Source organism: Gallinula chloropus (genome assembly GCF_964237585.1).
Source record: "Gallinula chloropus genome assembly, chromosome: 13".
Classification (NCBI taxonomy): Eukaryota; Metazoa; Chordata; class Aves; order Gruiformes; family Rallidae; genus Gallinula; species Gallinula chloropus.
The window spans coordinates 15,778,929-15,793,803 of record NC_140098.1 but is presented as its reverse complement, the minus strand read 5'-3'; the positions used below and the strand labels follow the sequence as shown (position 1 = coordinate 15,793,803).

Sequence of the window (14,875 nt, the reverse complement as noted above, 5' to 3'; positions counted from 1 at the left end):
GTGCTCGCCCTTCTCCATTGACTTCCTTCCACCAGCTCCTCCTCCGCTGCATCCGTCATGAGTCTTTCCCTCCATCCATCATCATCCCTCACTTCCCCCTTCCCCCACCTTCTTGCTTGGTGGTGAACACCACAGCCCACCTTCCCAACCACGAGACTCCTTCCTCCAGGCTCTCCTTGCCCTTGCTGGTGACACCACAAGGAAACATTTCCCACCGCCCTTTTCCTTCCTTGCCTTAAGTGCAATCAAGTGGTCCCTTCCCTTCTCCATCCGAAAGCACACTGGCCCTGGACACAGAGCAGTGAGGTTTTGCCCACCTCTTTGAGAAGCACATCTCCTCCAGACCTCAGGCCTCCCCAAGGAAGGACAGGAGGTTGCAGGGGTGATGGTACCATTTAGGAGCAAAGAGAAAACCCCCAGAGCAGGAGCTTGGTTGGAAGCAGCAAAGCAAACCAGCAAATTCTAAATACTCGTTATTTTTATAGAAGACATGTCCAGACCTTCCTCCAAAACAAAACCAGAGCATCTTTTCTGGGGCAGAAGTGTAAAACCATTTCCCAGACTGATCCCTTTTGCTATTTTCTAGCCATGCTTGCTGGGAAGAGCAACCTGCAGCCACGCCGCCACGTGCGTGTCCAGGAGCCAGATTTATCTCAGGGAGAAGTGGTTACATCTACAGAGAAATACAGAACAGAAAGATCCAGGCAAGGGAATCACTTGTTTCGAACCACTGTGCTTCTTCCACATCCTTTGGTCCCCCCACCCCACACCTCCTTCCAGGGGGCTGCAGTGCCTGGTGGATGGGGACCTGCTCTGCCATCGCTGAGCAGAAAATGGGGAAATGTTGAGTTTGGTAGGAACCTTGATGGGTTCTTGGAGAAGTTTCGGATCCCAGGGTGGATTTGCAGGGCAGTTTCCTACGCTGCAAGGCTAGGCAGGGAGAGGGGTTGTCAGGTGTGGGAGGACACCTGGGTTGAATGAGAAGGGCATCCTTGGATTGATCATTGGAGGTGACTTTGCTGGCATGGAGAGACCAAGGTGACATTTAGTGGCCTCTGGACACAGCCCCTGCAGCATGACGTGGATGAAGATCTAGCACCAGTGCACTAAGGCATCAGATGTCAAGGAAATGTGTGTTTCCTTTACAGCCTCAGTGAGCAAACAGGTTATTTATTACTCAATCACAGCCCCAGATTCTGAGCTGGAGCCGTGCTGGGATGCAATCCTGCAGGACCTGCTAGAGGTGAACCCGTGTTAGCTGGGGGGGGGGTCAGACTACATGATCTCCAGAGGTTCCTTCCAACCTCCACCATCCTGTGATTCTGTGACATGGAGGAGATGAATTTGGGCAAAATCCCCTTATAATCCTATCAGAAGGAGAAAGAGGACCCACAGCATGCTGGCAACCAGGGTGATTGCAACCCACAACCTCCCGGCTCCAAAGTTCCAAATCACATTCTCATTCGGGGTTCCCTGTGGAACACCCAGCAGAAGGGAGGGAGGTTTGCATAAATCAGGAGGATTACAGCCTCAGTGAGAGCTGGAGAGACTCTGCCAAACCAGCAGCTACTCTACCACATTGTAGGGGGGGAAAGAAGGAGAAGGAATGTTTCTCCAGCTTGGAGTACTTTTTTAATTGCCACTTTACACAGATATGGAGAGGAGCTCTGTGGAGAAGGACCTGGGGGTCCTGGTGGGTGACAGGGTGGCCATGAGCCAGCAGTGTGCCCTGGGGGCTGAGAGAGACAATGGGATCCTGGGGGCATCAGGAGGAGTGTGGCCAGCAGGTCACAGGAGGGGATCCTCCCCCTCTGCTCTGCCCTGCTCAGGCCCCACCTGGAGTGTTGTGTCCAGTGCTGGGCTCCCCAGTACAAAAAAGCCAGGGATCTCCTGAAGAGAGTCCAGAGGAGGGACAGAGATGATTAAGGGCCTGGAACATCTCCCTTATGAGGAAAGGCTGAGTGAGCTGGGGCTGTTCAGCCTGGAGGAAAGGAGCCTGAGAGGGGATCTGATCAATGGGTATCAATAGCTGAAGGGTGGGACACAGGGGGACATGGGCAGCCTCTTCTCAGTGTCTGTGGGGACAGGACAAGGGGCGATGGCCTCAAGTTGGAGCACAGGGAGTTCCCCACCAATCTGGGGAAGGACTTCTTCCCAGTGAGGGTGAGGGAGCCCTGGGACAGGCTGCCCAGGGGGTGTGGAGTCTCCTTCTCTGGAGAGATTCCAGCCCCATCTGGACACTGACCTGTGTCCAGGGACCCTGCTTTGGCAGGGGGGTTGGACCCAATGATCTCTGGAGGTGCCTTCCCACCCCTTCAAGTCTGTGATCTTGTGATATCTTTGTGAAACAGCCTTTTGCTTCTTCCCATTCCCATGAGCGTCTCTGAGCTGAGTCCAAGTCCTTCCGTGTAACCATTCTGATGAGCAACACAGACTCAGGTTACCTGGTACCTGGGCAAGTTGTGACACCAAAAGCCATCTGACCATGTTTCATGGTTCCAGCCATTCCGACCCATCATGGTGTTCATGTTATTTACTGCAAGCAAATCTCATGCACCAAAAATGGGCTCAGAGCAGAACACAACATCTAAGCACATGCAAACTCGGTGGGGAAGGGAGGGGATTTCAGCCTGGACCTTGGTTTCACAGGCTCAGTCTCATAACAAACCCAAAGGTCTGACCAAACAAAACAAGTATCACTGAATTTCTTCTCCACCCTGGGCATTTTTGCAGCTGTGGGCAGGGAGGAGCCTGTCCTCATGCCCTTGTAGCTGGTGCAACAGCAAAGGGGGAGGAGGTCACCTGTTAAAAATGTGTCCAAAGAAATGAGCAGCTGTCAGGCTCTGCTGGAGTCTGGGATCTCCTTTCCCCTTGCAGGAGACCTTTCTGCAGCCAAGTGTAACCTGGGGATAACCAGCCAGCTGGCTGCTTCCCCAGGACCAGAGATACAGGGTCACCAGGGTGACCATCCAAAGCAAGCTGGAGGTAGAAGTGCCACATGATCACAGAATTACAGACTCACAGAATCACAGGGGTGGGAAGAGACCTCCAGAGATCATCAGGTCCAACCCCCTGCCAAAGCAGGGTCCCTGGGACAGGTCACACAGGTTGGTGTCCAGATGGGGCTGGAATCTCTCCAGAGAAGGAGACTCCACACCCCCTGAGCAGCCTGTCACAGGGCTCCCTCACCCTCACTGGGAAGAAGTTCTTCTCCACATTGGTGGGGAACTCCCTGTGCTCCAACTTGAGCCCATCGCCCCTTGTCCTGTCCCCACAGACACTGAGAAGAGGCTGCCCATGGCCCCGTGTCCCACCCTTCAGCTATTGATACCCATTGATCAGATCCCCTCTCAGGCTTCTTCTCTCCAGGCTGAACAGCCCCAGCTCACTCAGCCTTTCCTCACAGGGGAGATGCTCCAGGCCTTTAATGACCTTTGTACACTCCTCTGGACTCTATCCAGAAGATCCCTGGCTTTTTGATCCCAGGGAGCCCAGCACTGGACACAACACTCCAGGTGGGGCCTGAGCAGGGCAGAGCAGAGGGTCACACCTCAAACAACAGCCCAAGTCCTTTGAGCTGCACCACAGACAACTTCACCGAGCTGTCCTCATCTTAAAACCAGCCAGGAGGGTACAAACCCCTTGAAGAGGGAGATGCAAGCCCCCTGAGCAGCTCTCCTGCCTTCTGGAGGGCAGGGATACGTCCTGCCATGCAAAGGAGGGTTGTTCTCCATATTACCACAGGGCTGCTGTGCTGAAACGGGGCATTGAGCAATCAAACCAGTTGGAAACCCTGGTGTCTAGAAATAAAAAGTGACTGTTTGTTTTCTAACGCTTACGGGGGCCGGTGGGGGCCCGGAGCCAGCGGCAGCAGGTTGGAGGAAGCAGCTGTAGCTGGTCTGTGTTGGATTCCTCAGCAGTTCAACTGTGAGCTGGGACCCGCCATTCAACTGCGGTCGTCTTTCTGCCCAGGGCACTCACCCCCTCCAAGGCTGGATGGGGATGGCTGCAGGGCTTGGCCTGTTTCTCCAGGATGAGGTGGGCTAAATCTCAGGAGCTTTAGCTGGACTAAACCTCACCTTCCTTCTCCTTGCTCCAGCAAGCCTGTTGTCCATGCAGGAGAGTTGTCAGCGGGTTGACAACCAGGAGGTGGTTGTCCTTGCACTGAGCTCTGCTCCTGAAGCCACAGGCAGTGGTCCTCTCTGCATTTGTTGAAGGGAATGTCATGGGAAACCACTGAGGCACACTAAGGAATGAGAATGATGATGCTGCAGGGTGCAGCTACTCGTTTGCTCCCAAGGAAAATGCTTCCCAGTGGCACAACAGCCTTCCAGCCGTGAGCAATGTCATGAGTAAGGTTGGCTTTGAACCCAAACAGCACCCAGCAAACCTGAGGGAAACGTTGGGTGGGGGCTGAGGGGTTGATCAAGCCCTTTGTAACACCCAGAGATCGAAGTGCTCCATGGAGTGTGCTCCATGGAGTAAGTGTCTTTATGTTGGAGGACCTTAGAGAGAGGGTCAATAGAAAATCCCCCCCACCCCATTGTCTGCCTGGGTCCACCCTTCTCTGCTGGCTGACAGGAGGATTGGGTAAGCACATCCTTCCCAAACCTGTTTGAGGAACACTGTGTGTTTCCTGCAAGGAAAGGGCAGGTTTCCTCCACAGAAACCTTCACTCTGCCCTTCTGCTCCTCAAAGCAGGAGTTTAGTGTGGGCATGCCCCAGAAAGTACCTTCCCATGTCCACAGGGGCTGCAGCCCTCTCCAGAGGAGCAGCAGGATGTGGTACCTGGGTTGGCCTTCCCAAGAAGCAAGGAAAGATTTCCCCATCAGGTGAGAGCTTGATGACATGACTGCTCCAACCCAATCACATGCTCAAGGTGTAGGAAACCACACCTGAAACAGCAGCAAGCACCCTGGAGAGGACAGCTGCTGAGCTTCTCCTCCATGCTGCCCACCATCCTGTCAGGATCACTCAGTGGAGCAGATGCCACAGAAGCTATAGGTAGTAGGTGCTGCATCCCCAGGATCTGGGGACAGGACCCTCAGCTAGAGAAGCCATGGGCCACTCTTTGGACTCACCAACAGCTGAACCGTAGGCGAAGAAGAGATGACACCAGGCACCAAGGTTTCACTTCAGTGAGGCCATAGAGAAGAACCCAAGTGAACAGAAACCAATGAAAGTATTTGAGTCCCCAGTCACCCAAAACCGCTGAGACTGGGTGCAGCTGCAGTGAGCAGCTCACTGGAGCTGCCCAGGACCAGGGGAGGTGCAGGGACAGGTGCTGGGGATGCAGGTGCTGCCTCCAGGTCAGGATGCTCCCAGAAGACACAACCATCACCAGCTCCCCAGCCAGGGCAGTGGGGATGGCAATGCCTGCCTGGCCAAGGAGTTTGGGAGTAAAGTAGATGTGCAGAAATTCCTCCTAGCTTTTTTACAAAGGCCACCACCAGTCTGGTGGAGCTGAGCATCCCATTGTATGACCTGTCCAGTTACCTCAAATCCCATTCCCACCTGCTGAATCATCCAGTCCTTTGTCTGTGAGGGAGCACCAGCCTCTGAGGTTTCTCTTATGCTGGATTTTTGGGGGTGGGGGGCAGATCCTGGAATTTCAGCTGCAGCCAGGCATGAGGCACAAACCCAAGTGCAAGTCCTACCAGAGCAAAAAAGAAGACCCCTGCCCACAGCCATGTACCCACATTATCCTTCATGCATCCTACCTCTGCTGTAAGACCCTATCTCACAGTTTCCTCCCCAGTCCCTCCACACCCACCAGTTGTCCCCTCTTGGACATGGCTTTAGAAGCCCCTCAGGACAGGAGCTGTGCTGCTGGTGTTGGGGAATAAGGCACAGTGTGGTCCCAAACCCAGCTCTGGGCTGTGAGACACAATGGCAATGGTAAAAATAAACAGGGCAGCCGGGTCCAAGAAAAGGTCCCTGCGGTCCCCAGCACTCTGCCACAGTCTTGGGGTGGAAATTGAAAGAGCCCTGAATACGTAGCAGGTGGCTCCAGGCGAGCACAAGGTGGTGGTTTCTGGGGAAGGACTCACACCAGGACAGCTGGGGAAACCGCAAGTGGTGTTTATGGCATCCCAGCCTGCAGCCCATCATGTGCTCCACAAGCAGGCACGGGTTGTTCCAGCACAGACCACAGCAGGTACCTGGCTCCCACCTCCTGCCCCACCAGACACCTCACCCTCAGGGAGGTGAGCCTTCCTGAGCCTTCCTGAGCCTTCCTCACGCTCCCAGGGAGCGCCGAGGACTGGCACAGGGTAAAACCCCAAGGGCAACACCACAGTGGTCCTCAGGAGGAGCAGGGAAAGACTCCAGCTGAATGCTGAATCCCCAACTCTGTGACCAAGCACCCTGCAAGAGCTTGCAGGAGCTGGGGGCTTCATTGCTCTTCGGACCCTGGAGCATCCCCAGAAGTCTTGGTCTGCAGCCAATGCTGCTCACAAGCACCCAAGCCACGTGCCACAGCACCTACAAGGGACATGGACAAGGGCACAGCCAGAACCATGAGCATCCCACACATTACATTTGGGCTCTGGAGAACACCTTTGCCATAGGATGGGGTGCTCACAGCATAAACAGGTTGGGATGCAGGGCTTCCCTCACTCCCAGTGCATAACCACAAGGTTTCAGCCTCTCCTTCCATCTCAGAGTGGTTTTTTGGGTGCTTACCCCCCAGGGAGGAGAGGAGGGGGTCACCTCAAGTCCCACAAGAGCTGAACACCTAATTGTTTCAGGGAGGCTTCCCTGGGAATGCAGAGCTGCTCACCCCAAAAGAAGCAATCCCACTGACCAAACCACCTCCTTGCAGAGGTGAGCTGTGGTCAGCTCACTCCAGGTCAGGGTCTTCACATCTTAACCATGCTCTGGCCACACTCTGGTGCTTGGTGAGGTCCCTCTAATAGCAAAATCCCAAAGCTGTACAGAGGGCTGACATGCTCAGGTACTTGAGCAGAGCTCCCAACCCACCTCCTAAGGAGATTCAGCCTCCAGCTGCCTGCAGCTCCAGGCACCCCCTTCTCATGTGCCTACACACCCCACACCCAAGGTCTGGCACTGGGTAGGGCCCACCCAGAGCACACAGCAGAGCCTGCTGGGGGGAAAGGAGCTGGACTTTGGGGTTGTTCTTCCCAGGGGCCAGACCAAACAGTCCTCATGCTTCCAGAGCCTCTTGGGGTATCACCCCCAGACTCCGGCTTGAGCTGGAGAGGGGTGCTCAGCCTGCCCTGCTGTCCCATGGTCTGTGCTGTGTGACCACAGATGCTCTGCTTGCTGTTGGTTCTCCCCAGACAGGCCCCCACTAGAAAGGTGGGTGGAGAAGACAGTGGGGAAAGACTCCATCAGTGACAGGGGAAGGGACTACAGCACTTTGATTATGGTCCTGCTCAATCACCCCCACCACCCCAGGACCTCAGAGCCACAGGGAGCCCAGGAGCAGGGGGGGTCTATCTCCACACTCCCTGGAATGAAGATTCTACAAGTAATACCCTCCTCCTCCTCCCTCTATCCCCTCCAAACACTTCGGTCCATTCCTCTTCTCCTTGCCCCAGAGATGAAGCTGAGCAGCAAGGCAACAGCTCACAGACCCCACCACAGAGAAGACAGGAGCAAACCAGAGATACCAGCCCCTTCCCACCAGAGAGACACCACCCTGCTCATCATGACCAAGAAACAAACCACCCACATCACAAGAGAACTACAAAACATAGCACTTTAATTGCAGTGAGATAAAAAAAAAACCCATCCACATTACAAAACACTTTAATAAACCTCAGGCATAAAATAAATAGGCAGCTTCACAGCACACACACGTGCAGACCTGGCTTGTGGCAGCTGCAAACATCTCCCCCACTGCTGGGTGCTCAGATGAAGGGGGTGAATGAGGATTTACACATGGATGCTGCTGCCTGGTCACGCCTGGGAGGCACCAACACGTGTGTTTGGGAGGGTGAAGCCAAACCTAGTCACACTACACTGCAATCTTTTTCAAATAGAAGATCTTCTACTGGATATCAAACTCTGGTTTCTGGTTAGGAAAAATCAGCATTCCTAAAGGTCTCCTGGCCAACATTTACAGGTAGAATCTCTGTGCTGGTTTCCAAGTCCCCATGTACTTTGGATAAACATATAAACCTCGTAGCAAAAATAAAGAGGGGTTGGAGAAGGTTCTCCATGGGAGGACATATCCTCATCTCCATCAGGACTCTTTGGCAAGGGGGGGAAAAAAACCTGATTTCTGGAGAGTTTCCTAAAATTTCAGCATTTTAAGGCTTTAAGAGGTTTTAAGGCATTTTAAGACTTTTTAGGAGGTCAGCCTCCTACCAGATCGCTCTTCTGAACAAGGTCTGAGTCACAGACTGGTGGAGCAGGTTATGATCACTGGTGAGTTTGGGTTCTGCTTGATTGGTCATTAACAAAGGCAACACAAAGCACAGACCTTCCCACACAGCTTGGTCACCCTCTCATCCTCCACCACTAGAGATAACAGTACATGGACACTACCCTGCTCAGAGGAGAGTGGTTTTTATCAGCACAGTGTCTGTGGGACAGACATGAAGCATCCAACCTACTTCCTCAGGGCAAGTTCTACCACTGTGTTTATACAGAGCCTGGGCTGGAAACAGCAAAGGACAAAGAACCAACTTTCCAAAAGGGGAATTTTAGGCACTAGTGGGACCAAACTGGGGCTAGATCAACCCAAGGCACCACGTTCTGTCTGCAGAGAAGGAGGCTCAGACAGCAATCTGTTGGTTTTCTCTGAAGAGGGGCCGCTGGTGCATCCCACAGATGTCCTGGAAGATCCTGTACATCTGGTCATGCTGCGTCTCATCAGCTATGGGGACCATGGGGCTGCTGCTGCAGGTCTTGCCAGCCTCCTCCACCATCTGCCTGACACACAGCTGCTCCACCTACACCAAAAAGAAGAGTCAGGAAGACACTGAATGGAAAGGAACCTCTTTGAGCATCTCCCAGCACTACCATCCACCCTCACAAGCCCAGGCAGCAGGTTATGGGGTGGGAGAGGTGCAGCAGAAGGGTTGTGGCCAGGTCCAGCCATGCCAACAGGTCCAACTGCACAAGCCACCTGGGCACAAGTACCTCTGGGAGAAAAAGGAGCTGTCACAAGAGCTCCTCTCCCAGTAGAGCTATAGGGAGGTGAGGACATGCTGGGGACCCATCCCAGCACACACGGAGTGATCCTCTGGTGCAGGATGATGTGACCAGGTCAGAAAGTTGTGTAGGGAGGCACAGGGACAGTCTCTGAACTGGCAAAATCCCCTCCAGGACCTCAGACTTGCATCACTGCTCACTCAAGGGTGGATACATAACCCACCCTGTGCCCTCCATGCCACAGCCCTGCTGCCATAGTTTCATTGGCCCATGAGCATCCACAATGGGTGCATTCTCCAGAAACACCATATACATTGTCCCAAGGCTTTGGGATCCCATAATTGCTTCAGCTTCTCCAGGAAGTTTCTGGCCACAGCCATGGGAACAGATTTCCCCTCTCATCCCATCCCCAACTCCACTGCTGTCCACTGTGGTTGTTCACCACATCTGTTGGCTGTTCAGCTTGACACTGTCCCTTAGCTCAACCATTCCAGGCACTGATTCACCCCCATTTCCCAGCAAAGAGGGCAAGAGGTCCTAGTGTCATGGAGCAGGAAGAACACAGACTTCCCAGCAGTTTAAAAAAAAGCCTTTGCCACTTGTGAACTTTCAAGCACCATCTACCCAGATCAAAGTCTGCCAGACAGCAGCCCAAGCACTTCTCCAGAGGCTGTAGATAAGCTGATGCTCACACCACAACTGCCACCCCCCATTTCAGGCACACAAACAATCCATGGCTCCAGGAGTTGAAGCTAGAGCCTTGTTTCCCCTCCCCACAAGTAACAGGACAGTATGATCCAGAGAAGGGTGGAAATTCAGCAGCAGAGCTCTGAAGAGCAGCCCCCCATACCTGGACAAGGATGAGCTTACACCGCAGGGGCACCGTGTCTGGGAACTCCTCTCCAAAGCACAGCACGACTCTGCTGTCTGGGAGGCGGCCCTGGTTGTTGTAAAACTGCTGCAGCTCTGCAAGGAGAAGGGGGGGAACAGTTGGAGGGTGCCTGCCACAAGCTGCCAGCTTCAGGTCCAAGCATGGAAGAAAGCTGCAGGCTCAAGAGAAGCCACCTCCAGCCAACATCAGGTGACTCCTTCCCAGATCCAGCAGCACCACCTACTTGAGTAACCCCTCAGTGATAAACTCAAAGTGCTCCAAGGCAAAGGGCTCCCACCCTTTCACCCCCACCACATGGATGAAGAGAGAGAGAGAGAGAGGAAAGCTCCTACAAACCTCTGAAGAACAAGGTGGTGTCAAATATCTTCACCACCTCATCCCGGTCCAGTTTGTTGGGTCTGTCCTTGTAGACCACGGCGTTGCCACTCCAGAAGACCCTGCCCTGGCACAGCCTTTTGATGAAGATGCCTTGCTTGTTGCTGTGCAGCAGGACACCCCTCTCCAGGTGCCCAAAGAGCTTCTTGGTGATCTGCTTCTGGCGGTCGTTCTGGATGGTGTCAGCCGAGGGAAACCGGACGTGCTCCAGGGCATCTGGGGCATAGAGCTTCTCCCCATGGCTGGAGGGCTGGCTGAGCGAGATCCTGCAGCCCTCAGTGCATGAGGTGGTGATGTGGCCCACCAGCCTCCCACTGTAGAAGAAGCTGATCACCATCTGGGAGTAACCTGGAAGGGATGGGGGCATGTATACCACCCAGCAGGAAGAGACAACCCCCTGCCCGCTCTTCCCAAAGCCTCTGAGGGCAGCAGTTTCCTGCCAGCAAGCTTCACTTGACAGAGATGACCCCCTTGCTTGCTAGAGGACATCTCCTCCAGCACTCAGCAGGGCTGAACAGCACAAGCTCCAGCCACCAAACCCCTTCCTCCTGCCTTTGCTCCATGCTTCCCTAATGGGCAGATCCACACTAAGTACATGGATCATCCCAGCATCCCAGGCCAGCTTCCCCCTTGCCACAGCCACAGGTAGGACGCATTCCTACTCAGCAGGGGCACAGGACATCCAAAATCTAAAGCAAAGCCTCCCCCAAGGCAGGAAGGCAAGTCAGGGCCACCTTCAGCCACCACAGGAGCCCTGGAGGGCTTCAATGGCCAGGCTACAGGGGAGCTGCCTTACCTGAATGATGCTGCTCGTAGCCAGAGTATCCATTCATCAGTGGCAACGCTGGGGGCAGAGAAAGCAGAGTTGTGACTGAATACCCAGCTCCCAAACCCCCTTCTCCCCCCTGCTCTTCTCCACCAGCCCCCTGGTCTTCTCCTCCAAGCTCCCCCACGGGAGATACCAGCAATGACTGGCTGCTTCTGCCCCACACAGTCAGCTCAGTCCCAGTAACACCACACCCCCTGTCAGCTGCTTACCAGGGCTGGGCTGCTGCACCCACCAGTCAGGTATTGGGGGGTTTCTGCAGGTCTCCTGGGGGGGTGAGGGGCTTCTCTTGATGATTCCCAGGTACTCATCTACGCAGGGGGACTGTGTAAGACAGGTCAGAGTGGGTTTGATGCCTTGGGGAGCCACTGCCCTGCAGAGACACTCACAGAGGGTCCAAGCAGCAGTGACAGTGAGATGCTAATGAGTTTGTCATTAGTAAGAGCAAGTTTGGCTTTCCCCAGGCTGCACAGTCAAGTGACACCTCCTGAGCCCAAACAGCCCAGGGCTAGCACAGGTAAAGAGGGAAACAGAGCTGCAAACCAGCCTCCACCCCTCAGCAAAGCTCTTGCCCACCCAGATGCAGGCACAAGCCATCCATGAGCCACCAGGTCCTGGCACCAACTCACAGGGATGAGCCAGGAAACTCAGCATCACTTGCTGGGATGATACCCAAAGCCTTGCAGTCAGGAAAGCAACGCTTCATCAGGCAGCTACCTGCCACCCATCCACCTCAGCCACAGCCAGAACTTACCTCTTTGATGAGGTCATCGATTGCAGAGGAGCTGCAGTCCATCTCTGTGACGTCATTCATGCTGTTCCCATTGGCAATACCAGCTTTGCCTGGAAGGAGAGGCCAGGATGGAGTGAGCACACCCACCCTCCCCACCACAGCTCACTTTGCCATGGGGTTTTAAAAACCCTTCTCCCTGTGAAAGTTATGAAACTGAGAACCACAGCACAGCAGAGACATGCAACAGCTCTTCAGGGGAGCTCAACAACCCCCTCCAGAGCTGCTTTTTGGGACCAAACCCCCCTCACACCCCCCCAGTTTTCACCCCATCATCCCAACAGCAACAAGGCAAATCAAAAAAAAAAACCCCAACCAGCAGCAGAGACAGAACTAGAGCAGAGGCTCAGGCTTTGGGGTTTTTTTTTGCTGAGCACCCCAGAGACTTGGTGGGGGTGCTGCTGCTGCTTCTCTTTTTCACCACCAGCCACCCTGACACAGTCACACTGCTGGTGGGAACCTGCAGTGCCATTTGCATAAGCAGCAACACACCTCCTGTGTGAACAGGGCTGGAAGAGGCTGAGATGCTAAAGGCAGATTTCCTGACAGCGAGCTATTTTCACAGGTTTGGGGTTGTGTGTGTGTGTGTTGTAGGGGGAGGGGGGTGTTTTAAACTTTAAAGAATCAGAAGGAAAGCACACACGCCTTAACCACAAGTACCATGTACTCAGCACGACCTGAGCCACACCGGACATCACAGCAGCTGCTGCTCTCTGCAGAGTTACTGCCATTCTTAATCACAGCTGGGAAGGGAAGGGATTTATTGCAGCTCCCTGAAATCCAGCCAGAGGGATGGGGGGCAAGTACCACCCTCTCTAAGGGGGGAGAGAAGAGTTTTAAGTTGCCCCTACAAGCTCTTTGTGAGATGGATGCTTGCACAGAGTTGTAGTTATCCCCAATCTCCTAAGTAGCTGTTGGAAGGGAGAGAAAGAAGCTTGTCCCTCACCTTGCAGGGGACATCTCCTGCAAAGCAGGACAAGCAAAGCATCACACCCAAGGTATAACCCCACCAGGAAGCTCTGCTCAGCTGTAGGTCAGCAGCACAAGGCTGTGGTTACTCACAGGACCAACCAGCACCTTTGGGGGAGGGGGTCAAAGTCCCTTATCAGAGCACTCACATTTCTGTTCCTCCTCTGGCACGATCCTGTAGACCTTGTAGGGCTCAGAGATGTCCAGCTGAGACCTGTCTGTCACCTCCTCAAAGTCGGGGCTCTTGTTCAAGGCACAGCGCAGCCGCGTCTTCCACGTGGCCGGCTCCGCTTTGTCACCTTCTTTGAACTTGCCTTTGAAAACAGCCCAGGCCTAAAACAAAGCAACAGCACCCCAAAGTAAATCCTCAGCCAACCCCCTCAAGCCACAGGAGATGGGACCACAGAGGTGTTTGCCTCTTGCAGCCTCTCAACCATCCCCGGATCACTCCCGGACGGCAGACACGCATGTGGGGACGGGTACCCATAGCATCACCCCCCACCCCCAGCGATGCACCCAGGCACTAGGAGGGCTGCAGCACCCAGGTTTTATAAAACCAGAGGTCAAGATCATAGGGTTGTGGCTTCACCTCTGCACCAACGTGCCAGGGGTGTGAGGAATCACTGCCAAAGCAGTCACATTCCTAATGACCTGGTGATACGCTGATTAAAAACTCAAGTGACATCCAGCTTTTTTGAGCATCATTTGTGCTCAAAATTGATTGCAAAATACACATAACTGAGACTATAAATTATTGCAAATATCAATATTTTATGGATATTTACACATTTGACAGCTGAAGGTAATACCATCCTCATAACTCAGTGCTCCTGAGCTAACCAGCTCTCACTGCCCTGAAAGGGAACTCACCAGTACAGATATTTGGGAGGGATGTTGGGCAGAGGGAAGGGAATTCCTGGGAAAGAACCTGACCTTTTTGGTTCAGGATGGAATTTTCCAGTTTTTCCCCAAAACTGGGAATCCCCACACCCCTTCAGTGAAATCCAAAGCTTCCTTCCCTCCTGCAAAGTCTTTTTGCAAGTCCAGCCTTTTATCAAGAACAGGCTGATAAGAAATTCAGAGCAGGTCACAGAAAGGAACACGTTGAGATCCTCCTTACACCAGAGCCAGGATGCAAGGATGCTGAAAGCAAACCTAAACCTGGCACTGAAGTTTGGCAAAGAGGAATAAATACCCCAAAAAAAACCAGCCTGGAGACCAACTAAATGAACATCTCTGTAGGAATCAGGGATGCAAAACCCACAGACAGCATGGATATCTCCCACCAGCCAGACCATCAGCAAGGGGAAGACTAAACCAGCATCACTGAGCTCAGAAATCATGGAGAAGAGGTGTTAATCATCCAGCCTTACCTTGAAAATAGAGGCATCCACCTCCTGGTTGTAGTCCTGCTTCCCAGCGTGCTTCCAGGGGATGCGGAACATGGTTTTCTCCTCATTCTCCCAGATGAGCCCTGGGTACAGCTCACTGTCAATCTGCTCAATCAGCCACTGCCGCAGCCTCCGCCCGCTGTTGCGGTCACACATCCTGGATGGAAGGAGAGGTCCAAACTCCCTCAGCTCCCCCAGAACCATCCCACCCCAACTGGGGTGCAAGGGATGGGGCTGTGTTCCTGTCTGGTACAGGCATGGCTGGGAGCTGCACTGCCTGCTGAGACAAGCAGGTCCAGGAAGGTGCCACATCAACACCTGCACGTCAAAATCCCACCCAGCTGCTTCTACAAGGAAAGAAAATCCAGGCAAATCCCCCTGCGTTACTGCAAGTCCACCCTCCAGCTCTGCTCACCCAAACAAGCTGACTCTCTGCTCTGCTGGTTCCTTTTTTTTGGGCTGTGGGATAAGTCATACACGAAGCAGACAGACAGGGACTCAGCACCCTG

At 53.7% G+C, this 14,875-nt stretch overlaps 1 protein-coding gene across 1 annotated transcript; it reads right to left on the bottom strand.

The window, feature by feature from the left end:
• Positions 1 to 7,705: 7,705 nt before the first annotated feature.
• On the bottom strand, positions 7,706 to 14,522 carry IRF8 (interferon regulatory factor 8; the record flags this gene model as incomplete). The annotated part of the gene is made up of 8 exons (XM_084270281.1): positions 7,706 to 8,921; positions 9,974 to 10,089; positions 10,352 to 10,738; positions 11,187 to 11,234; positions 11,429 to 11,540; positions 11,971 to 12,059; positions 13,125 to 13,308; positions 14,349 to 14,522. 8 exons carry the CDS (start codon positions 14,520 to 14,522, stop codon positions 8,745 to 8,747), a joined length of 1,287 nt encoding a protein of 428 aa, XP_084126407.1. The 3' UTR covers positions 7,706 to 8,744.
• Between the last annotated feature and the right edge of the window lie 353 nt (positions 14,523 to 14,875).